The 27148-nt window shown below is 40.3% G+C and overlaps 2 protein-coding genes across 2 annotated transcripts in view; one reads left to right on the forward strand and one right to left on the reverse strand.

The window, feature by feature from the left end:
• The window catches only part of MAP1B (microtubule associated protein 1B), a 72064-nt gene extending 55490 nt beyond the window's left edge, over positions 1-16574 (forward strand). Inside the window, exons 5-7 of the mRNA XM_059492976.1 lie at positions 1344-7869; positions 9977-10215; positions 11946-16574. Coding sequence (XP_059348959.1) covers positions 1344-7869; positions 9977-10215; positions 11946-12101 — 6921 coding nt within the window. The 3' untranslated portion in view covers positions 12102-16574. The remainder of the gene's footprint in view (positions 1-1343; positions 7870-9976; positions 10216-11945) is intronic.
• Positions 16575-22531: 5957 nt separating this feature from the next.
• The window catches only part of MRPS27 (mitochondrial ribosomal protein S27), a 42843-nt gene continuing 38226 nt past the window's right edge, over positions 22532-27148 (reverse strand). The window contains exons 10-11 of the mRNA XM_059492398.1: positions 26990-27145; positions 22532-22939 (exon numbers count right to left, since the gene is read on the reverse strand). Of these exons, the coding sequence (XP_059348381.1) occupies positions 22700-22939; positions 26990-27145 (396 nt within the window). The 3' untranslated portion in view covers positions 22532-22699. The remainder of the gene's footprint in view (positions 22940-26989; positions 27146-27148) is intronic.

Raw genomic sequence — 27148 nt, forward strand, 5'->3', positions numbered from 1 at the left:
AAAGAGTGTTTTAGCAACATCTGCCAGCTACTTCAGCACCTGTGGGTGCATCTCATCAGGACCCATGTATTTATGGATGTTATGTCTGCCCAGCCAATCTCTAATGCAACCCCTTAGAACCAAGAAAACTCTTTCTTTTCTCCAGTCTCCCTTATCTGCAAGATCTGAGGGCTGGCCTCAGCAGTAAAGACTGAGGCAAAGAAGGCATTCAGTAATTCCACCGTCTTTTCCATAACCAGGAGACCAATCTGATTTATCAGTGACCCACATTTTCCTTATTCTTCCTTTTGCTGCTGATGTACTTGTAGAAGTCCTTCTTGCTGTCCTTGATGGCCCTTACCAGACTCAATTCTAGCTGGGCCTTGACCTTCCTTGTTACATCCCTGCATATTCTGACAATGTTCCTATAGTTCTTCCACGTGGTCTGTGCCTTTTTCCACATCCCATAAATTTCTTCCTTCCATTTGAGATTTACTAGAATCTCCCTGCTTATCCGTGCAGGTCTCCTGACCCCTTTGTTGCTCATTGGGAATACGCTGGTCTTGAGCTTGAAGGAGGGATGCTTGAATACTGACCAAGTCTCTTGAACCCCCATATTTTCCAAAACCCTAAACCATGGAATTCCTCCAAGTAGTCTTTGAAGAGGTCGAAGTTCAGGACCTCTGAACTTAAGTAAGCAATAAATCCTGAACTTAAGCAGCAAGTCCTGCTTACTGTTTTGCTTCCTCACAGGATTCTGAATTCCAGCATGTCGTGATCACTGTTTTGGAAAACTCTCCTGCAGCCAATCTTGATAAATCTGGGAGCAGTACTGACTTTTCAGGAGCCAGCCCACAAAAAGACCTGCACAAACAGTGGTGTGGAGGAATATATCCCAAGAGAAGCAGAAAGGATGCCAGCTGCCCCTGGGAGGATGCTGGTCTCCTCTGTGTGGCAGTTGCTTTCTGCCTGTTGAGAGATTGTGCTTTGTCCTTTAGATACTTGGCTGTCTCTTCTGGGTGCACTTGGACCAGCTGGGAGACTCATGAGCCCATGGTAGACATACAGTGGCAGCCCAGGCTGCATTATCCCCCCAGTTCTATAAAGTATGAAGAAGGGAAGGGGGAACCTTGTATCCTATTGTCCTTTGGGCAGAAATAAGGTCCTCCTTTGTATTTTAAAAAAATAAGGCAGTAAAATAGTTGTGATACCAGCTTACTTGAGTGTCTAGAATGGGGACTCACCAGTGCAGAACCAAATGAAAAAGGTTTTATCTATCTGATCGGGAAATATGTGTTGGCATTAATTGTCATTAAAAAATAAATTTGTATGCATCTTCTTGTGTTTTTGTTTTATAACCATAGATTGGTGAATTGTTGAGCACCACACACCCTGCCAACAAAGCCAGCCTAACTCTTTTCTGCCCTGAAGAAGGGGACTGGAAAAATTCCAACCTTGACAGACACAACCTTCAAGACTTCATTAACATTAAACTCAACTCAGCCTCCATATTGCCTGAGATGGAAGGGCTCTCTGAATTCACAGAGTATCTGTCAGAATCAGTAGAAGTGCCATCGCCTTTTGACATTTTGGAGCCTCCAACCTCAGGAGGTTTCTTGAAGCTCTCCAAACCCTGCTGTTACATTTTCCCAGGGGGAAGAGGGGACTCGGCATTGTTCGCAGTGAATGGATTCAATATGCTTATCAATGGAGGATCTGAAAGAAAATCTTGTTTTTGGAAACTTATCCGGCACTTGGACAGGGTAGATTCCATTCTGCTCACTCACATTGGAGATGACAATCTGCCAGGAATCAACAGCATGCTTCAGCGAAAGATAGCTGAACTAGAAGAGGAACAGTCCCAAGGGTCTACTACCAACAGTGACTGGATGAAAAATCTGATCTCGCCTGATTTAGGAGTTGTGTTCCTTAATGTACCCGAGAACCTGAAGAACCTGGATCCTAATTTTAGAGTAAAAAGGAGTGTAGAAGAAGCTTGCTTTACTCTCCAGTATCTAAATAAATTGTCTATGACACCAGAACCTCTTTTCAGAAATACAGGAAATACCATTGACCCTATCATTTTATTTCAGAAAATGGGAGTTGGCAAACTTGAGATGTATGTGCTTAATCCTGTCAAAAATAGCAAAGAGATGCAATATTTTATGCAGCAGTGGAGTGGTACTAACAAAGATAAAGCTGAATTCCTACTACCTAATGGCCAAGAGCTTGACATTCCCTTATCCTATTTCACCTCTGTCTCATCCCTGATTGTGTGGCATCCAGCTAATCCTGCAGAAAAAATAATCCGAGTTCTCTTTCCTGGAAACAGCACCCAGTATAATATTCTAGAGGGACTAGAAAAACTCAAACACTTAGACTTCCTTAAACAACCAATGGTTACACAAAAAGACCTAACTGGGAACATTGCTAGTCCAGCTGTGAAACAAGCGAAATTGAAACAACGAACAGATAGCAAGGAGAGTCTGAAGCCTGCTGCAAAGACACCACCAAATAAGCCTGTCAGAAAGGAATCTAAAGAAGAAACACCAGAGTCTGTGAAGCCTAGTCCAGTACCAGAAAAGCCGCAGAAGCTGGAAAGTAAAGAAAAAGTTCCAGTTAAAAAAGAAAAACCAGCAAAAGTAGAGACCAAACCAATAGTGGTGGAAAAAGACATAGCAAGTAAGGAAGAACAACTAGTGAAATCTGAAATTCCTGAAAAACAAGGTACAGATGTAAAACCGAAAATGTCAAAGGAGAAGACAGTGAAAAAGGAAGTCAAAGCAAAGCCTGAAGAAAAGAAGGAGGACAAAGAAAAACCAAAGAAAGAGGTTTCTAAAAAAGAAGAGAAAACACCCATCAAAAAAGAGGAAAAACAAAAAAAAGAAGATACCAAGAAAGAAGTTAAGAAAGAGGTGAAAAAGGAGGAGAAGAAGGAAGCTAAGAAAGAAATAAAGAAAGAAGCTTCAACAAAAGAAACTAAAAAAGAAGCTAAAAAAGAAGAGAAGAAGGAAATCAAGAAGGAAGACAAAGAAGCCAAAAAGGACATCAAAAAGGTTCCTAAAGAAACAAAGAAGACAGCTACTCCTTCAAATGAAGCCAAAAAGCCAGCAGCAAAGCCTAAACCACAAAAGAAGGAAGAACCTGCTAAAAAAGAAGCAATAGCTGCTGGAAAGCCAAAGGAAAAAGGAAAAGTTAAAAGTGTGAAGAAGGACCTCAAAGTCAGTGGAGCACAAGCTGCTCTTGCAGCAGTTGGAGCCACAACTGTAGCAGCTGCAGAAATTACAGCCGGTGGAAAGGAGCTTGAAGCAGAGAGATCCCTTATGTCTTCACCAGAGGATTTAACAAAGGATTTTGAGGAATTAAAAGCTGAAGAAGTGGAAACAATAAAAGAAACAAAATCTGAGGTTGCACTTATAAAGGATGATCTGAAACTCACTGGCACAGTACAAAAAGATGCTTTTGAAGTACAAAAAGAAAAACTGGATAATGAAGGACCTGCTGAGTCATCTGATGAAGGCATAACTACCACAGAGGCTGAGGGTGAGTGTGAACAGACACCTGAAGAATTGGAACCTGTGGAAAAACATAAGGTTGATGACAATGAAAAGTTTGAAGATGAGGGCACTGGCTTGGAAGAATCATCTGAAGCAGATTATGAAGAAAAGGCAGAGACAGAAGAAGCTGAAGAACGAGATGAAAATGAAGTAGAAAAAACACAACTGGATGCCACAAAACCCTATGTGGAAGAATCAAGAAAAATTCCAGGTGCCTCAGAAAAAGTAATGACTCAAGTAGATACTAACATTAAAGATGAAAATTATATTGAAAAGGCAGATTATGAGGCGTCCGATGAACGAGCTGAAGAAGACCGGGAAGAAGCAATAGAAAAGGCAGAAACTGAAGAGACTGAAGAAGATGAGGAAGACAAAGCAGAAGACATCAGAGATGAAGAAGAAACTGAAAAAACAGAAGCCGAAGAAGATTACGTGATGGCTGTGGTAGACAAAGCTGCAGAATCTGGTGAAGCCGAGGATAAGTATGGCTTACTCATAATTACACCAACTAAGCGCTCCGAGTCTCAGTCTCCCGTGATTGAACCAGCTTCTTCTATCCATGACGAGACTCTGCCTGGTGGTTCAGAAAGCGAAGCCACTGTTTCTGATGAAGAAAATAGAGAAGATCAACCTGAGGAGTTCACTGCTACTTCAGGTTACACACAGTCCACCATTGAAATATCCAGTGAGCCAACTCCAATGGATGAAATGTCAACACCCCGAGATGTCATGAGTGATGAAACTAACAACGAGGAAAGCGAGTCGCCCTCTCAGGAATATGTGAACATTACCAAGTATGAGACATCACTGTACTCTCAGGAGTTCAGCAGAACTAAACTTTCTCCACTTCCAGATGCTTTTAATGGGATATCGGAAGGATCCAAAACAGAGGCCACAGAAGGAAAGGATTATAATGCCTCAGCTTCTACCATCTCACCACCCTCTTCATTAGAAGAAGACAAATTCTGCAAATCTGCATTCCAAGATGTATACCGGCAAAGAGAAAGTGAAATCCAAGGCACTGACAAATTAGAAATCAGAGAACCCTATCAAGAAGATGGTGGAAAACATAGTTCAGCCAAGAGTCCAGCTGACAGTTTGTCCCCTCCATCGCCTGTTGCCAAAACACCACTGAGTGAACGTAGCGTGAATTTTTCGCTCACTCCCAATGAGATCAAGGTTCCTTCTGAGTCTGTCCCCACTGCTAAATTGCCTGATGTACACCAAGAAGTTGCTGAAGAGCACTGCACAAGCCCAGAAGATAAAACATTAGAAGTAGCATCTCCGTCACAGTCTGCTGCTGGTAGTGCTGGCCACACACCTTATTATCAGTCTCCCACTGATGAAAAGTCCAGTCAGCTTCCCTCTGAAACCAGTGAAAAGTCAACAGAAGCTCCTGTTAGCGTTGAGTTCAGTGAAGTTAAAGATGAGTCTGAGAAATGCAGAATAAGCCCTATGGATGAGCCTGTGCCAGATTCAGAATCTCCTATTGAAAAGGTTCTCTCGCCTCTGCGGAGTCCTCCACTGATAGGTTCAGAGACCACTTACGATGCATTTTTGAGTGCTGATTTAAAGTCTCCCACCAGAGATTATAAAAGTCCTTCTGAGGGGAAACCTGAAAAGGAAAAATCACCTGTTCAGATGAGCCCAGCTTCTGAAGCAAGCTCTGTGGGCCTCTTCCAAGAAAAACAAGATGAAAAAAGCATGGAATTTATGGTAATTAAGGAAGGCTTCAGCCTGGAAAGGAAAATGGAGGATACAGAACCCAGCAGCTCCCAGTCTTCACTGGTCTTGGATGAGCGGAAGTTAGCAGGTGATCTCTCACCAACTCAAATAGATATGAGTCAGTTTGGTTCTTTAAAAGAAGATACCAAAATGTCAATTTCTGAAGGCACTGTCTCTGACAAGTCTGCAACTCCTGTTGATGAGGTTGTTGCAGAAGACACCTATTCCCATATAGAAGGAGTAGCTTCTGTCTCTACAGCATCTGTTGCCACTAGTTCATTTCCAGAACCAACTACTGATGATGTATCTCCTTCTTTGCATGCTGAGGTTGGTTCTCCCCACTCTACTGAAGTTGATGATTCCCTTTCAGTGTCAGTTGTTCAAACACCAACAACTTTCCAGGAAACAGAAATGTCTCCATCTAAAGAAGAGTGCCCAAGGCCTATGTCAATTTCTCCACCAGATTTCTCACCTAAAACTGCAAAATCAAGTACACCGGTGCTTGATCCCAGATCTCCTGAGCAGTCAGCTATGTCAGTAGAATATGGTCAAGAGTCACCTGAGCAGTCTTTAGCAATGGATTTTAGTAGGCAGTCTCCAGAATATCCTGCTGTAGCCTCTAGTGTACACCATATATCTGAAAACGGACCAACGGAAGTAGATTATAGCCCTTCAGAGATACAGGAGTCTCCTTTTGCACAGAAGACTTCACCTGTGGAACAGTCATCTTACTCTCAAGAGAAAGATATTTCAGAAATTATTTCAGTTTCTCAAATTGAAGCTTCATCCTCAACTTCATCAGCTCATACACCTTCCCAGGTAGCTTCACCACTGCCAGAGGAAACTTTTTCAGGTGGTGTTCCACCCAGAGAGATGTCACTGCATTCTTCTTTTACCTCAGAAAAGGTGCAGAGCCTGGGGGAAAAGCTGTCACCAAAATCTGACCTGTCTCCACTATCTCCAAGGGAATCTGCTCCCCTGTATTCTCCTGCAATCACAGGAGCAGTGTCAGCTAGTCACACACCTTTGTTGTTACAGCGTGTGTCTCCTATCAAAGCTTTTGGTTATCAGGAACCCCTGTCAAAGCACAGTCCAGAACCTTTACTCAGCCCAGATAAAGAAGATTCAGAGAAAAGCAGCAGGTCACCAGAAGAACTTAGTTATTCATATGAGGCCAGAGAGAAAAGTACGAGGTCACCAGAGAGTATCAGCTATTCCTATGAGGCAGTCGGAAAATCTACTAGATCACCTCAAGCTATGGATTATTCCTATGAGACAAGCAGAAAAACTACTAGGTCTCCTGAGACCACAGATTATTCCTATGAGATAACCAGGAACACTACTAGGTCACCTGAGGGTACAGACTATTCATATGAGATAATTGAAAAAAATATGAGGTCATCTGAGGTCACAGATTATTCTTATCAGATGACAGGGAAAACCACCAGATCACCAGAGGCCACAGATTATTCCTATGAGACAGCTGGGAAAACTATCGAATCACCTGAAGCCACAGATTATTCCTATGAGTTAGCTGGGAAAGCTACCAGATCACCTGATACTATGGATTATTCCTATGAAACAACAAGGAAAACCTCTAAGTCACCAGAAGACATTGGATACTGCTATGAGACAATTGGGAGAGCCACCAGGTCATCAGAGGCCATGACTTACTCTTATGAGACAACTGGGAAAGCCTCCAGTTCACCTGAAGCCACAGATTACTCATTTGAGACAACTGGGAGAGCTAGCACTGGGAGGTCACCTGAAGCTACCAGCTATTCCTATGAAGCCAGTGCACATTTTACTCCGAATAAATCCTTAGCAGAATCCCATCAAGATGTTGACTTATGCCTTGTGTCCTCTTGTGAATATAAACATCCCAAAACAGAACTTTCACCTTCATTTATCAACCCAAATCCCCTTGAGTGGTTTGCAAGTGAAGAACAGTCTAAAGATCAGGAGAAGCCACTAACTCAGTCTGGGGGAGCTCAGCCTCCTTCTGGGGGAAAGCAGCAAGGGCGGCAGTGTGATGAAACTCCTCCCACGTCTGTGAGCGAGTCTGCCCCATCTCAGACCGATTCGGATGTTCCCCCGGAGACTGAGGAATGTCCTTCCATCACTGCAGATGCCAACATTGACTCAGAAGATGAGTCGGAAACCATTCCAACGGACAAGACAATTACATACAAACACATTGACCCACCACCTGTCCCAATGCAGGACCGCAGCCCTTCCCCAAGGCACCCTGATGTTACCATGGTTGATCCAGAGGCTCTGGCAGTTGAACAGAATTTAGGTAAACCTTTGAAGAAGGACCTCAAAGAAAAGGCAAAGACAAAAAAGCAGGGTACCAAGACCAAGTCATCTTCTCCTGTTAAAAAAAGTGATGGTAAATCGAAACAAGTGGCTTCACCAAAGCCAGCTACAAAAGAATCTTTAGACAAAATTTCCAGAACAGCTTCTCCAAAAAAGAAGGAATCTGTGGAGAAGGCAACCAAAAATATCTCTAATCCAGAGGTAAAGTCTCGAGGGGAAGAGAAAGATAAGGACACCAAGAATGCAGCAAATACAACAACATCCAAGTCAGCAAAGACTGCAACCACAGGTAAAGACAAATAGTAATGCCCTGGTGTTATGATTTTCTTAGTTGTTGCAGTGTAGTTAGTTTGCTATTATATCAGCTTAAAGTGTGGTTTGTGGCATATCCTCAAAGAAAGTTCAGGTTTTAAGTACAAATCCAGCATGTAAATGCCACATTTAAATGCATGAAAGTCACTACTTTCACTTCTATAACCTGAGAAAATTGATGTCTGTTTGCCCAGAGAGTACATAAAATAGAAAGAATTTAATACAAACTGTCTGAACAGTTAACCACCTAATAGCATTAGAAGTACCACTTTTGCAGGTGAAGTAAAATCAGTAGCAAGGTGAACCCTTTTATTCATTGTGAGAAATAAGTAGATACAATTCTCTTTAACATAAATTAATGCAATTTAATATTGTGCGAGGCAAAGTCACTATCTCTCTTTGGATACTCTTATTACTTTGCTGAATTGATTTTAAAAGCAGCATTTAAAATATTTACCATTAGTAAAAGCATTTTGAGTGAAGTAAGCATGTACATCATATAATCCAGTCTTATGCCATCACTGATAACTAAATACACAGAAAGTTAATGTAATTTTGAATGTCTTTTATACATTCTAAATAGTAAAAAATTGTGAATTAGATTACTGAAGGAGGTATTGCGCTAATAGGTTGTTTCCAGCAGACCTTGTTAGGCACTATTTGGGGGGTACTTTGATTTTTCTGCTGTGAGGACTGATGTTTGTTGAAAGCTTCTTTACAAGGAGCAGTTCTAGAATTCAGCACAACAAACCAGCAGTCAATTGTCCTTAGCTTCCCCATTTTTGGTAGTCCACTGTTCCTTTCTTACCCCATAATTTGCATCTCTGTTAGAAGATACATCTCAAAGCAGCAATGTAGTTATTCTTGCTGTGCATTTCCGCAGCACTTAAGTTCTATATTAAAGTCATTAGGCATACTTCTCAGGTATATGCTGGAATAATTTGTAATGATATAAAATTGCAAAAATATAGCAACAAGTATCATAATCAGTGTTGGTATGTACAAATTAAAATGATATCTGAGATTTTTTTTTTTTATCATCAAAGATGATAACATATTTTTTAACAAAACCAATAGCAAAACCTGTCTAAATCAGGAAATCTTATCACTTCATTTGGCATTTTGCCCTATGGTGTGTGTCCGAACATGCTAGACAACTGTAAGGGAGTTTTCTGGCCTTACAGTATTTAACCCTAAATTGATCATATTGCTCAGATAATTGTTTACCAAGCTTAATCAACATGAGAAAGCTAATAAACCATAAACATTAATCATCTAGGTAAAATTACTGACCGAAGCCTGATTTTTAGTTTACACCATTATTTTAGAGCAAAAGATGCGATTTTTTGTGTAGTAGTTTTAATGTGTTTACATGTTGCACTTCATTTTGACTGAAGCCCTTAGAACAAGTACCATATATACTGTGTACAGCACCAAAGAAACGCTTCCCCTTACTTTTTGCGATAATTAGCTATTTTGTGTATGCAAATAAGGGTACAGCAGGCAGACAAACACTTAACTCTGTTCCCTGAATTGCTTTTCAACTTCCTCCTTCCAAGTTCCTCTTTGTGCTCATGTGTAGTAGCTTCCTGATGCATCTGTAAGGCAGCCTGAGTGCATCAATTGCTATTATGTCTTGCTGTGTACCTCAGATTTCAGGACAGCTTCAAATTTCCATGGCCTCCTGTTTGATACAAGATTTTATGATCAGTCATACCCTAGACTTTCAAAAACCTGCACTTCTTCATCAGGAAAATAATAGCACCATTTACTGAATGGTAATTCAGTAATCACAGCCCTGCATAGTATTTGTTGGATAATAGTAGTATATTACTGGAAAAGGTTCAGCCAAATTTTTGTTATATGGTAGTGATTTTTTTATTGTATTATATAGTTCCAGTTTTTCAGGTTTTTGCTCCCGTTACAATCATAATTGGGGTACAACAAAGCTGTAACTTGCCATTGTATGTAGGAGGGCAATTCCATAATTGGACACATCTCACCTCAGTGGTTATAACAGTAATTAATAAATGCATGCTTTTAACCACCCTGTGATATATTCTTTTGTTGTTTGGTTTCCAAAGGACCTGGGAATACTAAGGTGGCAAAATCTACAGCAGTGCCTCCAGGACCTCCAGTGTATTTGGATCTGGTGTACATTCCCAACCACAGCAACAGCAAGAATGTTGATGTTGAGTTTTTCAAGAGGGTGCGGTCATCCTACTATGTGGTGAGCGGGAATGATGCCGCGGCCGAGGAGCCAAGCAGGGCTGTTCTGGACTCCCTGCTGGAGGGCAAGGCACAGTGGGAGAGTAACATGCAGGTAGGCTCTTCATTGCTATCTCAATCTGGAAATCTAACCTTTCTCAGCTATGAGAAACTAGAGCACCTCTGGCACAGATGGTGGCTGCCAGAGAATGGGGCTCTGGGTTGGTTTGAAAGACAGGTGTCTGCCAAGAAAGGCAGGAACCTCCTTTGGAATGGAGAATATGATGAGAGGAAGGAGGACCTGCACCCAACACCTTTTACCCAGAGCAATTCTCGTGGTATCTCTGTCCTTCCCAGACAAACTCCCAGGTAAAAATAGAGAGTAGCTAGCTGCACTCTTCCTCTCAGGTGTGGCAACTTCTTTTGCCTTTCTTAAGTACCCCATCATTATTATCTCCTACCAACATATCTGGGAGAAAATTCCTTAAGAGAATGAAACAAAAGGAAGAATCCTAAACCCCAGCAGGCACCCTGGCTGGGCACCAGTGATGTGTGAAGCAGAGCTGCACTGCTGTCCCTTCAGACCAGTTCCTGGTTTTTAAAACAGTTAAGAATTGGTTTATAGGGCCAGCTTGGCCATCTCATAATTTTACTACACCACATACATGATCTGAGTTTGGCATTGTTGCAGTTTTAAGTAGGGAAGAAATGTTTCACACTTTTTAGAGAAATTACATGCATTTGGAGACTTCATATGCCTTTGCATTATGATGAATAAGTAAAAAAACTATTTGTCTGTAATCTGAAGAGTTATCAGTTTAGATTGCAACCTTATACTTCTCTTGAAAGATCATCTCAGCACTGTGAGAAACCAGCCTCACTCTTCAACATTTTTAAAAGTTTAATAAGGGATAAAAGGGACAGTAAACAGCAATGGGTGTGTAGCTGTAGCTAGAGGCACACTGGCTAATCATAGCAAGTCTTCTTATGTACTTTTTCATTGCATTAGTCAAATACATATTCATACAGATTAAACATATTCAAACACTTCTTTAAACTTGTTTACATGTTCCAGGGATTCTTTAGCTTGGTTCAACCACTGACCCATCTTTTTAGAGTACCTGCAGTAATCATGGATGTGATTTTGAGAGTCGTGTCTCACTTCTGTGGTTTCAGCAGGCGATAGTGATAGTTGAAGGGTCAGTGGCAGTGGTCTTTACATCTTTACAAATGTTATCTGACCATGCAGACTGTTTTGGCTATTTCCACAAGTATTTTAAATCAACATCAGCTATTTCACAAATTCAAAGACATCAGTTATTATTCCACAACTACAGTTACTTCTGTAACTGTAGTTAACACATAATAGGTTAACACATAACATCCACTTTAGTATTTTGTGAGAGCCTAAACTATAATTTATGTTTACCACACTAAAATATACATGTTACACTGGGACCAAGACACTGCCCCAAAAAGCTGACAAATTATACTATATTAAATGCACATAAAAGTGATTACAAATTGTACTATATCAAAATTGTGGTGATTAAATATAATTTGCAAAAGCCAATACATAATAGTGAAAGCCAAGAACTACATAGTTATTTATAACAGCACCTTACAAAACCAACATTTTATTTTTATAAACCTTATTTTCAGTCATTCTACTTTACCTACATGTTGATTTCTTTTTATCCATCCATTTATTCAAGTAATTATTGCATAAAAATTCACTCTTTCCGAAAGGGAAACATACTTGTTGGCTGGGGCTTCTTGAAAAGACATTTTACATATCAACTGTTTCTGTGGTCCATTAAATAGGACTTTTACTTCATGTTGCAGGTGACTTTAATCCCAACCCATGACTCAGAAGTGATGAGGGAATGGTATCAAGAGACCCATGAGAAGCAGCAGGATCTCAACATCATGGTTTTGGCAAGCAGCAGCACTGTTGTTATGCAAGATGAATCTTTTCCTGCATGCAAGATTGAGCTGTAAGAACAAGACCGTGCATCACAAGATTAAACTGCGTTTCCAGAAATTCTTCAGTGTGAAAACACCTTTCCTGAAAATTCAAGTCATCTATTTCAACTGCTGAACTATATACCTGCCAAATGCTATACTGTGTCACAGTGATGCAAGTCACTAATATTTTTCAGTCTTTGTTGGTTGCTAAGGGAAATAACAGTCTTCCCATAGTAGAGTACAAATTACTGCGAAAATACAGATCCAGTTGCATCTCCACTGAACATTTTGAAACCATGCACTAGCAACCCCAATTGACTTTTGCCAGGTAGAGGCATTTGCCCTCTAAAGAAATACAAAGAGAGAAAAAGAGAGAGGGGTAGGAGGAGAAAGTAGTATATTATTAGGTCTGCATTAGTCTCGTGGCAATAGATGTATCGCTTACTAGAGTCTGCTTATGTTCTCACATGAGAAGAAAGTCTTAAATTTTTATCAATTTGAGCTATCACTATGGGGATCCTTTTTTTAAAGAATTAAGTTAGCTCAAACATAAAAAGAAAGAGAACATGGCTAGGAAGGGATGTATGACCTAATCACTCATCAGCAGCTTTCCACTTTAATTTGAACTCTGCATACTGACACACCCTAACAATCATAGGCCAAATATGCATGTAGCCTGCACCCCATCCAGAAGTCTAAAACCTTTCTTACAACATGCTGAATTGTTGGTCTAAGGCATGCTTCCAGCGAAAGCCCACTCACTCCAGCCAGAAGTGACCAGTCCACATGCTTGAAAACACCCATGTCCACTGTCGATTAACTGAAGCAAAATACCAAAGCGGTCGGGAGTACATACAGTAGACAATTTGCCTTAGAAAGTGACTTGAATGTACAAAGAAACTTGATGCACTTATTTTTTAATGCTGAGACAGCAAATTTATAAAACATCTGTGTAGGATCATAGTTACACCAGTAAAGAAGCGTGAGTGTGCATGTGTGGTATTAGGAACTTATCTGACTGGTCAAATGGTTTGGTGCTATGAATTACATATATCAGTTATGTGAACACTTCACAGATGCACCTGGACAGCTCAACAAGGCAAGATGAGCTTTTTTTTGAAGGCTCCTTTCGTACTGTGGAAGCAAGATAGAAGTGGTGTCTAGTATCAGAGTTACAAAATTTAGTGAAACATTCAGAACAATGGAAAAGGTTACCTGTGAGCCTGTACAGTATTCAGCCTTCCTTTGTCCTACCTGATTTTATTTGTTTAATTTAAGAGTGAACATGGGAACAAATGTACAGAAGCCTTTCTTTTTAGTGCTGCATGAATGTTTAATACATGACTTGTAACAAACATTTTCATTTACAGGTAAATGCAAAGAAAAATTTTTCAGGTGAAGGCATTCTTTTTAGTAGTTTTGTAAGATAAATGAGTAGTGTTGTTTAAGATTCTAGTGAGAATTGATATTGAGGTAAAATTTATTGAAAACAGTCAACTGTCAATGCCTTTTTCAGGAGATGGGTATGGAAGGATACCCTCATAAAATTATTCTGTTGATGGTGACAGAAAATGGGATTTGAGAAGTTGATTGCCCAATACTTAAAAGGTTATAACTTACATTCTCAACCCTCACAAGATCTTGAAAAAGGATAGAACAAGCAATAAGCAAAAAGTACCTTCTCTTCCCTTTTCCTTCCCTTCCTTTTCCTTCTCTTCCCCTTTGCTTTCCTCTTTCCTCTACTCTTTCCTTTCCTCCTCTCTTTCCTTTACTCCTCTCTCCTCCTCTCATATCCTCTTTTTTAACTCTTTCACTTCCTTTCCTCTTCCTCTTGTTGCCTCTTCCTTTACTATTCTTTTTTTCTTCCTTTCCTTCTTCATGCCTCCCTTCTTTTCCTTCTCTATACTGATTGCAGAGGAACAGCACCACTGCTCTGTGATTTAAGACAGTTTGGATTTTTTTAGTCTCAGAAATTTTACCCCAATTAAAAAAATCTTGTTGCATTGTAGAAGGTCTGCAAATCTGAATTTAAGAAGGTGTAAAGGCCTACAGCACGGAGTTATGTGCTGGTTGTATGAATCACCATTATGGCTGTTAAGTTTTACAATGTAGTGAACTATGACCTCATTTTATTTTCTCTACTTGTAATTTATTTTAATTTTACATTGTTAGGATATTTTTGTTTAATAGGTGTATGTTTGCACTCCTAATTTTTATGAGGGTTTTTTCATACTGGTTTAGGGTCTTGTAAATGTGGGCTTCTCATGCCCATTTAATGCTGTGAATTACTGTTTGTCAGTGGTTGGGGTTTTGATTTATTTCTAATGCCTTCTCTTTTTGTAGATTTCTCTAGCAATGCTGTTTTATTTATTGCTATACCTGTAAAGTAGTTAAGAATAACTCAGAGTGACTATGGCACAAAAGGCAGATGGAAATGTATTGTGAAAACAAGCATGTTTGCTGGGCTCATGTAATTCACTTTAAAATGCTTTTGTAATACATAGTCTACAAACATATGGGATATTTTGCAGACTATGTTGTATAATTTTGCAGGTATGTTCTGCAGAATTTTTGGCAGAATAGCTGTACTGTTTCTACAATTCTTTCTGATTTGTCTATTTTATTATATAGTTCAGAATTCAAACCTTTTGAGTGGGTGGGAACAGATTTTCTGATTTTCTGACAACACCTGACATGGTTTGTATCTCTGCTTTGGTAGAAAATTGTTTTAAGTACAGTGGTGGTTTTGTGACTAATCTCACTTATGCCACTCACTCCTGTGAATCAGGAGCAATTTCACTACTGTCAGGGAAGTTACAGTCATCTGATCCTATTGTAAATTAAATTGGAATCAAGCCTTAAATATGCCCAAGCAAATTTAGGATGGCTGAAACATTTGTTTTACTTCTGAAATAATAATTATAATTAGACACATGTACATTTGCTTTTTTTGCTGCTACAAGAATATTAAAACCATGGTCTGGCTATTCTGAGGTATTGTAATGCCTGTTCCATCCACTCCCTTCCAAATGGCAATGGTACCTAGATTCAACACTGCGATGAGCTCCTCCATTGGCTCCTCTTGCCCTTAATGACTTTCCTGCCTGTGGATCTAATCTACCTGTGCTAATCCTAGTGCTACACAACTAGTTTAGTGTAACAGTCATCAAAATGTACTGTGTACATGAACGATGAGTGCTGTTGATCAGCATAGATTTCTAGGAGCATGGTTTGTTATTGATTACTCTAATTGTAAAGATTCAATATCTGAGTGCAAAGAACACTCCATTTCAATGATGGTATTACCCATAACAGCATTCCCAGTCATGATCTTTATGCTATTAATATAATGCTTCATAATTCAATGAAGAATTAACTTTGGGGATCCCATCCCACTCTTGAACTTGGACAGGGCCTCTCTTGCATGCCTTTTCAAAGTCCTGTGGTGGGCCTGACTCATTGACCTCTATTTTCACCCCATCTTTCATAGAAATCACTTTTGATTTTTTTTTTTTACTTATTTTACATACTGTGGTGAATGGAGATAACTGTGTATATGAATGTTGGGGTTTTTTTAATTGTCTATGATAGCTTATGCATTTTAGGAGAGTTCTGGTACTCTTTTACTAAGATTTAATAAATTTGTTAATTGAATTTTCAATCCCTCCCAACACAAGCAAATGAGTTCCAAAGAGCACTTGCTGTGCATTTGGAACATTTCTGTCATGCGCTTCTCTTTGTTCATCTGTCGCCAGAGGTTCTTGCTCAGTAATGATGTTTATGAGAGAAATAGTAATTTTCTTGGTCTGGATTTACTAGAATATGAAAAAATATAATGTTTACCCTTGAAAGAAAAGCTTTCATCGTTTCACTTAATAATTGAACAAAACACTAAAATCAACTAGGGGTAAGCATTTCTTAGAATGCAATTATATTATTTACCTGGTTTAAAATGTTTGCTATTTTAAATTTGAAAAAAAAGAAAAAAACTCTTGTTTGTTATGACTTTACAAAAAAATTCTTTAAAAAAGAGTAACTAAATAAAACAATAGCATAAAATATAGAAAGAAAAAAATTTAAGAAGCAGCTTCTCTCTACTAGGCTAACTAAGTGCTCCAGAAGGCAGGAGCTACCTCTTCAAGACTGGGCTGTAATCTCAATGTAAAAGACAAAATCTGAAATATGCTTTCACGCATTTGCATGCAGCCATTATCTTCCAAACTATGGAAAGAAAGTCTTGTGGCTGGCTGAGAAGCACCTCACACACCTCCTCTCTCTTGTTCTGAATGGTGTTTGTGTCAGTCTGCAGCTGTGTATGGTATTATGTCTTATAATCCTGCATCACTTCTATTCTATCCAGTCATATCTAATGTAGAAAATTAGTTTCCAGTGAAAGTAATATGTAGTGCTTTTATGATATTTGTGTGCAATATCCCCTCTTCCATTGAGGATATTTGATGTAAAGGAATCAAACTCAGTTCCACAATAAAATACAAAAGTGCTAAAGTGGTGTTGACATGTTTCTTGTCTTTGTGTATGTATGTATTTTTAAGTTCTCTCTCTTAGTCATGATTACCTAGTCTATGCGGTTTCTTCTTTTTCTGAAGATCAGTGATTATTTGAATGCCAGATAAACCCCAATCTCTCTTTAGTTATTGGAAGATAAATGTGGAAGAATACTTTTATCTTGTGGTGTGAAACGTTACCATGATGTACCATGACATGGCTTCTCTTTGTTGTTCTCATTCCTGTACTCCCCAGGAGAATGAGAAAGCACCTCATTTTCAGTAACTACACAGTCACAGATGATGCCAAATAAATTTACATCAAACTGAGTCCACCATGAGGTCTTTTCCAAAGTTGTTGCAGTTCAACAAGAGTGTGTAGCTTGTCTGCAGTACTCATGGACCCTTCCTGACCATCACTGCCCATTCGTCTTGGTTGGAGGAGACAGAGTGGGGGGAAGCTGAGCCCTCAGTTCAGTTTTTTACTGTATAAATGTTCAGCTTCCTCTACTGCTGTTGAGGGAGGCTGTAACATCAGGCTTTCTACCTTTGTAGTGGCTTGCTGCTGCAATGGCCTCTGTACTGAGATTGCAGTAGTCAATGGTGATGGCATGAAAGCAGGTAAAGCCTGGAGCAACAAAATGCAAGGAGTGCTCATCCCCAGGAGAAGCAGAGGTCCTGTGGGATTTCCTCCACCCTTAGACAGCAGTCCCTTTTTGCAGGCCCTTATTCATCTCCAAAGTCCAAGGGTTTATTTCTAGCTTCTTATGACTGTAAGAAACGCTGTACTTTGCTTGAATTGGGCTGAGCATGGTGAAATAGGGAAAAATTATGACTAAATGAGGGAAGTCAAGTGCTGCAAATCTTATAATTCTGCATATGTGTACATCAAGGTTTTCTAAGCTTTGTGGTAGAGTAACTGATGCTACTTAAAATATATTAAAATGATTGTGCAAAGGAGACCAGGTCAAGCTTCAATCCCAGTCATTTACTTGCAGCTGCATAGCAAATTTGTGGTTTTGCATAGGTGTAACAGGGGCCAGGCCTACCTGGTATGTGGTGTTTGGCTTGCTGTTTCCAGATGCCACATGAAAGCTCCTTTCTTCAACACAGCTTAACAAATTCAATTAGCTTATGAAGTATTATTTCAGATTCCACGGGAACATGATGGTTCCTCAGATCTTTTCAGTCTATAAAAAATGGGGGATCTATCTTGTGGCATCCTAGACCAGTAGACTATTCATTCTTGATTTCTAGTGTTCTGAGGGTGGGAGGAAATTTTAGCTTTTCATTGTTTCCAATGTCTTGGTTTGAAAAAACAGGTGTCTGCTAAGGAAAGCAGGACCTGCCTTTGGGATGGAAAATGTAAACCCCCTCCCTCTGAATTATTGAAATTTTGAAATTAAGGGGCTCTCAGGCAAGGGTATGGGAGTAGGAATAATAGTTCTCTATTAGGAAAAACATAAAAATAAAAATGCAGTAATACATAACAGCACTGACAGAATCAGAATATTACCTTATTGGTATAAATACCAATACCCTTATTGGTAGCAGTCTGATTAGATGGTGGCTGCAGTCCTCCTGGAGTGACAGATGTGGTTCTGTTGACTGTGTCCCAGACTGTCTTCTGTCTGTCTCAAGAGCACAGTGATGGCTGCTTAGGTCAGAAATTCCCTTGTACCAGCCAACCTTCACCCAAAGCCGGCAAGCATCATCATCCTAGTCCTATCGTTTAAGGGTGACCAGAGAACTCTGGCATGGGCAGGCAAGCAGCTGGGACAGGTCACTTAGGGAAGGAACAGGTGCTTGACACCAGCACTGTGTGTAGGACACAACATATGACCCAGTCTGAAAGCATCTTGTAACCTTATCATGGCAAGATCAGGTGTTACCATAAATAGGGCCCATCTGTGCAAGACTTCTGGCAACATTTATTTGAGCTGCAAGGGTATAAATATGTAATTCTCTTCTTGTGAATAATGGATAATGACCTTCAATGCTTTGTTGGAACTGTTTTGCCAGTAACACGGGCAGTTATGTATTTACTTGCCTCAGCAGCAGCATATTTGGTGTCTGCCATGGGTTTGAATTGGGATGCTGTTTTTTTCTATTAAGAGCAGCCAAATTCTTACCAACATACCAAGCAGGTTTTGCATTTGTATTGGCCTCTGTTTCTTTTGGCTAGTATTGTTGAAGGGTTTCTCCCAGACTTGGGAAAACATGGGGGAGCTGCTCACACTGGCATGTACAAGTCTGGCAATGCTGTGCCACACACACTACCCCAGTCAGGTATCATTTGGGCTGCTCATCACAGCTCAGTGACTATACAAGACAACACATATAGCAATGGGAGATTTTCCTCTGCCTTCAGCAATAAAAACACCAGAATGAGCAGGGAAATTATTCAAAAACTTGCAAGAAGAAAGATGCAGTACTGTGATTTAGAAATATACTGACAAGGGGAAAACTGCAATAACTTTAATCCTAATCACAGCTGTAGTCAAATGAAAACAGGATGTGAAGGAACATTTCCAGGAGAGGTGCTCCAAAAATACGAGCTAGTGTTACTACTAAGAAAGATTTTGGTATGTCCCCTGCAGGAAGTATTTAGCCAGTCCTATTCATGCATAGAAAGGTCTAGACAGCTGTCTGAAACAGGACAGCAAGAACCAGAAATGCTTCAAAAAGCATTGAGAGTACCCTAGCATCATTGGGTTGTGAACTTGCATCAAACATCAAATCAAGCACCAGTGAGCCAGGCTGGATGACTCAGAGCTTTTTGTGCTTGTAGAGCACAAAGCAATTTTTTCAATATACATATACAAAAACACATCCACACTCTTCCTTTAGCATCAGAGCTCACATTTAAGCAGCAGCAGATCAAAAGAAGCTGTATGACTTCCCTGCCCCTCCTCCTTTTAAATGTGGACAGCTGCATCACAGCAGGCGACGGTGAACACAGCAGAGCACACGTGGCTGCAGGCATCTGGACATAAAGGCTTTTGACTACTTGGGGCCCAGTTTCACTCCTAGGTGCTGCTTCAAAATTCTTTTTTAAAAGTAATTCAGCAAGCAGATAAAAAAACAGATTCTGTGTGCAACATGATTTATGCAAGGGGGCAAATAATCAAGTCTTTCTGGAGTGGGAAGGAGAAAATCAGGTAAATTAAGCCAAGTTAGCTGATATTGTGTTGATTTTTCATGCTGTTGCATTTGGTACAGAGCTACTGTATGTATCTTCCTGGGGAAGACAAACAGCACTGAACAGCACTGGGCCCTGAATTAGCCCGTCTCACAACTTGTCTTACTGTTGACCTTGCTCAAAGCCAGCAGGTAGGAGAGAGCACCAAAGAGGAGAGTACCTTCTTCCCCTCCCTCCAGCTTCATTTGCTAATACATGTTTTGAGCATCTTGAGATTCAGCTGTACCCACAGTCCTCAAACCACCGGGTGCCCAAGCACTTGGTACCCCAAGCTGCTTGCACCACTGAGATGTGGCTGCAGGGCAGAGACATGGCTAGCCTCCTTCGAAAAGGATAACAAATAAATGTGAGATGATATATAGGAGGAACTCAAAGAGAATCACAGGCAAGATCAAAAAGGGAGTAGCAATGAGGATTGCTGGAGAATTCAGGAGGGTGCAGGTACACATATTGGACATGTAAGGATTTACTAAATGTGAAAACACTTTGACTAGACCAAACATTAGAAACTGGTTGCTGTTGAGGCCATGGTGAAACCTATGGTGGGGAGGAGCAGGACAGTAGCTACTGGACCACGGAGAAATACTTAGCTGGGGCCTAAGAGGAAGAAGGTCCCTAGTGTGCAGTTGGTCGAGCTGGTCAAAGTGTCAAAAGTGGCATCTCACTCACAGTGATACCGAGAGGACAGATAAATGTGAGGGCTTGGTTTTTGGTTCATGTCACAAATAATCTGGATCCTCTGCTCTGGATTCTCTGGTCTTGGGTTTGATATCCTTCATCTGGCCCCATGAATCCGATTTGCTGCCTGCAAAGCACTTTGCAAAGAAATCCCCTTCTCTCAAGGGCACAGGGGGATATGAGAGGAGACTGGTGAAAAGGCAGAGAAAGGTTGTACCTACTGGCTTATGCTTTGAACTGTTGTCAGAGAATTCCAGCCCACATGCCTGGAGTAAAACAAAGAGGCAACCTATAATATTCATTAGCAGGCTACTCAGAGCTCACAGGAGGATTTTTTTTCTCCTATTGCTGTAATAGTTAAGTCTGAATAAATGGGAAGGGGGGCAGTTGTGGGGGAAGTGAAGCCAACTCTGTGAGACAGCAGGGACACAGCAGCTGGCAGCTTGCTGGAGCTCAATTAGCATTAGCAGCCTGGTGTATCTACCAGCAGGTTGAGGGAGGGAGGGTGGAGGTGCCCACGGAAACAGGCTCCTTGTGCTGCCAAGAGGCCAGCAATAACCAAGGAGAAATGTGTAAAATTGTAGTGAAGATCCCAAGAGGCAATGTCTGTAGAGAGAAGCTCATACAGGAATTTGGATGCAGGAGTGATTGCAAAACCTTTGGAGCTACAGATCATGTTCTGAAACTGAATAACTGAAATAGTGGTCAGGGAAGGGATACTCCATTCTCTTGTGTCTCAATTAGGAGTGACTATGACCTTTTTAAAATTACTAGTTTTAAGGAAATTGTTCTTAAGTGTGTATTTGGCTTTCTACCCTTCCCTATGGCTCCCTAACTTCTCCTAGTAATCAGACAGCATTTAGACCAAGAAAGAGGAAAAAAATTCAGGAGATTTTTCCAGGAAACTCCACTGCTAGGCAAGCCAAAAAATCATCCACTTACCTGGCTGGAGACAGCACTCTCTTGTTGCTCTATGGGATAAACTACAGGAGATGCTGACAAGATGGGGTCAGGGACCTTAGTATCAGGTTTCCTAGACATAAAAGAGCAATCAGGCTCTGAGTGTGTTTGCTGGGAATTCTAAGAAAGGTGTCTGGTGTATTTAATGTACACTTTCCTAGACTTAAAACAAGTTCACAGGTCTGCAGCATGTTCTTACTGGATTTACAGTGGGTTTGTGGTGTGAGTTTTATCACTGCAAAACTACACAGACGCACAATAAAACTTGAAATGCTTATTTAGACCCTGTGGTAAAGCACAGTGAGACAACAGTGCTGCTGCCTTAACAAACTGCAATTACAGCATGGCTGTTACTCAGGTCTCCCTGTTTTAAAGGATCTTGCCCCAATGTGCACTCCAGAAAGTTGCTGGCTGCAGCTGACAAGATTCAGTGGGAATGCATGAAGGGATGGATGCTGATGCATCACAACCACAATCAATGCACTATGATTCTTTCCTGCCTTGCCATTTCCTTGTGCTCTTGTGAATAGCTACATTGTTTTACTGATCTGAAGAATGGGGCATGGGACCGTGAAAGGAATTAGGTCAAAAACCCCACGAAAGAGTGCCCAGAATACAAAAGGAAAGTACACTGCAGTATGAGGCTCCTTGGTGTGTGCCGAGGTGATTGCACATTTCTCTAGTGACTAGAAACAGAGCACAGCAGCACCAGTAAATGCAGAAATTTCCAACATCCTTAAAGACACATCTGAATGCATGTTCAAGTGCTTACTCACTAGGCTGAAACTCCTTGTGGTTTTAAAAATAGCCTAAAGTTAGGCTTCCTACCTTCCTACTCCATACATAGAAGCTTGAATTTTCCAAATGGGTTGGGAAAAAGAAAAAAAACCCAATCAATATATGTTAATCCTCTTAGTGTCTGCAGTTCAGGGTAGCAAAGGCATTCTTTCCTGTGAGAAACCCCTTTAAAAAAAACTTGTGCTTGAAATTCTTCCCTTTTCTTCTTTCCACCCTTCTAGACCTTTCATTACAGGCAAGCTACTCCTTATGCCTTTGTGTTGTCTCTATCTCATGTCTTGCCTAGCTGATGGTAAAAAGAAAACACATCATATACAGGATGAAGATTTCTAAACCACATGTGCTTTACTTCAGGAAAGAGAAAATGGGATGTTTAATTTGCATACAGCAGTCACACCTGCAGCATGATTGAAGTGAAATAATAATAATGGTGAGCACTTCAGTTCACTGACAGAGGAGTGCACACCACTGCATTCCTAGTTCCAGTACTAAGCAGATGCTTTAGCTAGCTTCCTAGCTTCCATTTCCTGCTTAGCCTGTTCTCTCATCTCTCTTTCTCTCTCAATGAGAAGTACTTGTAGTTCTTCCCACTTCTTGAGGTTCTGCTCATATTTTGCAATGTCTTCCACTTCACATTCTGGCAGTTTCTGCTTGACAAATTGGGTGGTCAGGGTTAACAGGCTTTCGGATTCAACCTTGCCAAGTGAATGCAGTTTGGAGTACAGCTCCTGTCAGAAAAAAGAGATTTGGTAGAAGTGTCAAGGAGAAAGCCAGTCAATCACAAAACAACCAGACACAAAATACTTCTCTACAACCAACATATCACTGAATTATTATTATTAGTAGTAGTAGTAGTAATAGTATTGCTGCTGCTGCTGTTATACAGGCCAGGTTACTATCACACAGAAGTGTTTCAGCTGTGGTAGTTGCTACCATTTCTTCAAATACTAACCTCTAGAGCATTTGTCTTTATAGCAACAAAACTGAACCAATGAAATTTCATTTTTGTTAACTACTCAAATTCTTTCTTTTCCAAGTTCAGTTATCTGGTACTAACAAAGATCAGCTGTTCAGTCAATGACAATAAATATTACTTAGACATCTTGGGTTTGTGTCTTGCCTCAAAACCAACTGCAAGACTTCAGCCACACTGCCTGCATCAGCATCCTTCCCAACAGGTGCACATCACTTCAAATGTTCTCCTTCCAATTGCATACTAAGTAACTCCCATAATTTTTCTTCCCAGCTTAGTGTGTCTGAGGTGTGACTACACTTACACAGATTATACAACACTGCTAAAGCAAGTGATATTTTTTTCAATGATGTTCTACACTGAAACAGAGCAAAGCCTCAGAAAGGAACTCGTTTTCTTTCTTAAGCTTTTACTTATATAGATTTCCTGCGGCATAAAATATTAATACACGTAAGATGATGAATCACCCAGTGATACTATTTCTGGCTTTCTGTGATCTTTAGTCTGATGGCTCCTTAACATTCTGATTAATTGCCTTGAAAGTGCAGATACCCAACCAAGGAGAAGATGATACAGCACTGGAAAATTCTTTATGCCTTGTTCAGTCATTAGGTGAAAACACATTTACCCAATCTTTCATTCAAATAAAACACTTTACCCAGTCCAGCACTTGCAAAAATGTTTAAAGTAAGTATGTGTTCTAATGAAAGGTACATCTGTATTTTCTTCATTTGAGTGAAACTTGTTTTGCATTGCAGTACAATGGAACGAAAATGTGAGGATCATCCTCCTCCAAACAAAATGGCAGTTCTAGAGCCATGCAGATATCCATAGTTCCAGTTATCACTGAAAGTTTATGCACTATGCAGCTGATCCACAGTGTTCCTCTTATCCAAGCTCACAACTGGCAATAATCTGAAAATGCATATCCCCTCAGCTCCTTCCTGGAAGCTCTGCCTTGCTCTTAGGCAGGAAACTGTTATGTCCCCTCTCAGGCTCCTCCACTTCTCTCTCCCTCAGCCAACACAACTGCAGGCTTTGTTGTGTTTTACCTTGAATGTCTGCACTGGCCAGACAGTAGATTAAAGACTTTTTAAAATGCTAGACAGGCAGGTCTGAGTGGCTTGCATATTTGGTTCTCTTTCTTGATTTTATGATAAAGCATGAAGACAAAGCCAATGTCTTCAAAGCCAATGGACTAAAACCAAACTCAATAGAATATTTAGGTGTATTAGTCTCAGTAGATACACAAGGCATCAGTGAGAAAACTGAACAGACTGTACAGCTTGGGTTTGGGGAAGAAACTTGACAACTATGCTCATAGATTAGATAAGTAACTGGTTTAGATCATTCACACTCTTCCTATTAAACTCTTCCAAGGATGTGCTGAGAAAGGGCTGAACTTAAACACAGGAAATTGAAGTACAGAAAGGCAATAAACTGTAAACTAGCAGGTCTTGTTTCCTAAGCCATTACTGGTATCCTGGAATACTTCCTGCTCTTTTCTTGTACATTAGTAATACTGACTTAGGAAAGCAGGCTGTATGTCCCACAGGTACCAAAAGAGCACATTCTTAAATGGTTAAGTCATGATTTTTATAAGCAGTCTCCACAGTTCTGCATGCAGACAAGTTAGGGAAGAAGGTGCATTGCTTTTGGAGAAGGTATTCCCAGCATTTATGTGATAAAATGTTTGCTGCCTACGGATCATTGACACAGATGGAAAGAATTGCCTGAAGAACATTACAGTGAGCAGTGAGCCTCAGCATACATCTGAAAACAGGTAATTACAACCCCAATGAACGTCAGAGTCTAGATTACAGCTCTAACAGCTTTTTCTGAAAAGAGCCAAATGTCCTCAGGTCCTCTATTTTTTAGTGGAAGCAAAGACAAGTATCCATATCTTTTAGACTTCCATGCCTTTTTCAGGAACTTTACAAAGTTCCTTTGTTCTGAAGGTTGGTATGAAACACAGAGGCCATTCCATGGAGTACCATGGAGGAGCATGTGTATGTCTGAAGCAAACCCATATGCTTTTGCCTGCATTCTGAGGTGTATGATTTGTGAAGCAGAACCGGGAGTGCAGGAGGCAGAAGCAATTGGATTTGAGGTCAAGGAGAAAGACTGGGGCATCCTGGCTAATTAATGCAGGGCTGGACAAAATGCAAACGAATTTTTCTCAGCACCAGAAGTGCAAACCCTCTGCTGGGGTTACACAGAAGGGGCAGATGATCTGTGCTGGGATCACAGCAGCCAGGAATGCACACATCACTAGGCTGACTCAGAGCTGCCACCTTCCCTCACACTTGTAGGATTTGTAGTGCACCACGAACTACACCTGTAAGTGTCCCAGGGCACAACTGGGAAGAGCTGCTGTGGCTGGTCTAATGGATTTGACAGAAGAATCTGAAATGCATTCTAACCCATGAGCTCATTTTCTCATTCACACAGCCAGAGATTTTGGCTTATTACTGTTGGATGTCTAGATGTCACATGGTGGCTGTGTCTTTCTAATATTCAAACTTCCCTGGTCAGATTTTAAACACCGGGACTCATTTTTTGGCCAAAGGTCACTGCCACACCAGGGAATGCCTGAATTTGAATTAATTATGAAATTTGTGGAAAGGTTGAGCTGAGAAGAAAACTAGGTTCTTGGCACTAGTCCCCAGTTTGATATTCAGACCTCATTTTGAGCACTCTGCATTATTTTCTTCAAGGCTAGACAATGGATAGATGATAAGAGACACATAAAAAACTTCTCACTCCCTCCTTCAAAGGACACTTGTGTTCACCTAATTCACTGAATTTCATCCAGGCATTAATTACCATATGCTGATAACCCACTGATTCCCAAACACTTCAATTAAAAAGTTTTAACTGCCTACAATACAAGTTTAATATCTAAAGATTAGTGGCAAAGTTACTCAAGTAAAAATTAAAGCAAGGAGAAGTGTATATGTGTGTGAGCTGAAACCATAGGATATTAGTCTTTTAACTTTTGAAATTTCTTTAGAACAGGCTGTATCCAGCACAGCAGTGCAAGGTCACAGCCATCCAGCAGAAACAATGGAAACTGATGGGTTAAGGAAAGAGCACTGCTCCTGGAACTGTAAGCCAGATAAGTTTCAACCTGAAGTACTAGATTTTTACCACAGCACAAATCAGAGTTGATAAAATTAAAATTAGCTGATTTAGCTCATTTTGAGATGATCAAATAAAATCAGATGATCAAATTAAATGAACTTATTATATAGATGTGTCCTAATGAACAGCCTTCTGTGTTTCTTAATGTTACCATCAACATGGTAACAATCTAAAGATAAAAGGAAGGTGATATGAACCTGATTTAATTCTCCAGTCTGAAAGTACAAGATACAACATTCCATCCATACAACATAATTATAATGTACACAAATGGACAATAAATTCAGGGCAGTCTCACACCCATTGCAATTTATTTTAATGGGCAAGAGCCCACACAAGGTCAGATAATGGGTCTATAAAGATATACTTTTGCAAACAGGACTGGAGTTATCATTTTCATGCATGAAAAGTGAAGATAAAATTCCAGCAGACAGACAAAAGACAAGTAGCCTTGAGCATTATGTCTTCGTAGGCTGCTGCTTCATGTTTGGAGAAGTGAAAATGTAAGGTGACGTGAGTTTCAAAAATGCCAAACAGAACTCCTGATGCACTGAAAGGGTGTCAGTCTACCAGCCATAGTAAGTCAGCATCTGTATTTTCTAGTATGCATCACAGAGATGTACCACAGCTTAGAATATTTAGAGAAATCAAACTGTCTTACCTTGAATCGGCTGTAGTACTCAGGTACTTTAGATTGCTCTGTTTCTTCTGTCTCTGTACATTGTGACTTCTGCTCTAATTTTTTGGCTTTTTCAGCAGATTCTGCATCAGGTTTAGCTTCAAGGACAGACTGCAAAATGGTCTTCAAGGCATCAATCTG

The sequence above is a fragment of the Ammospiza nelsoni genome, chromosome Z (assembly GCF_027579445.1).
Source record: "Ammospiza nelsoni isolate bAmmNel1 chromosome Z, bAmmNel1.pri, whole genome shotgun sequence".
NCBI lineage: Eukaryota > Metazoa > Chordata > Aves > Passeriformes > Passerellidae > Ammospiza > Ammospiza nelsoni.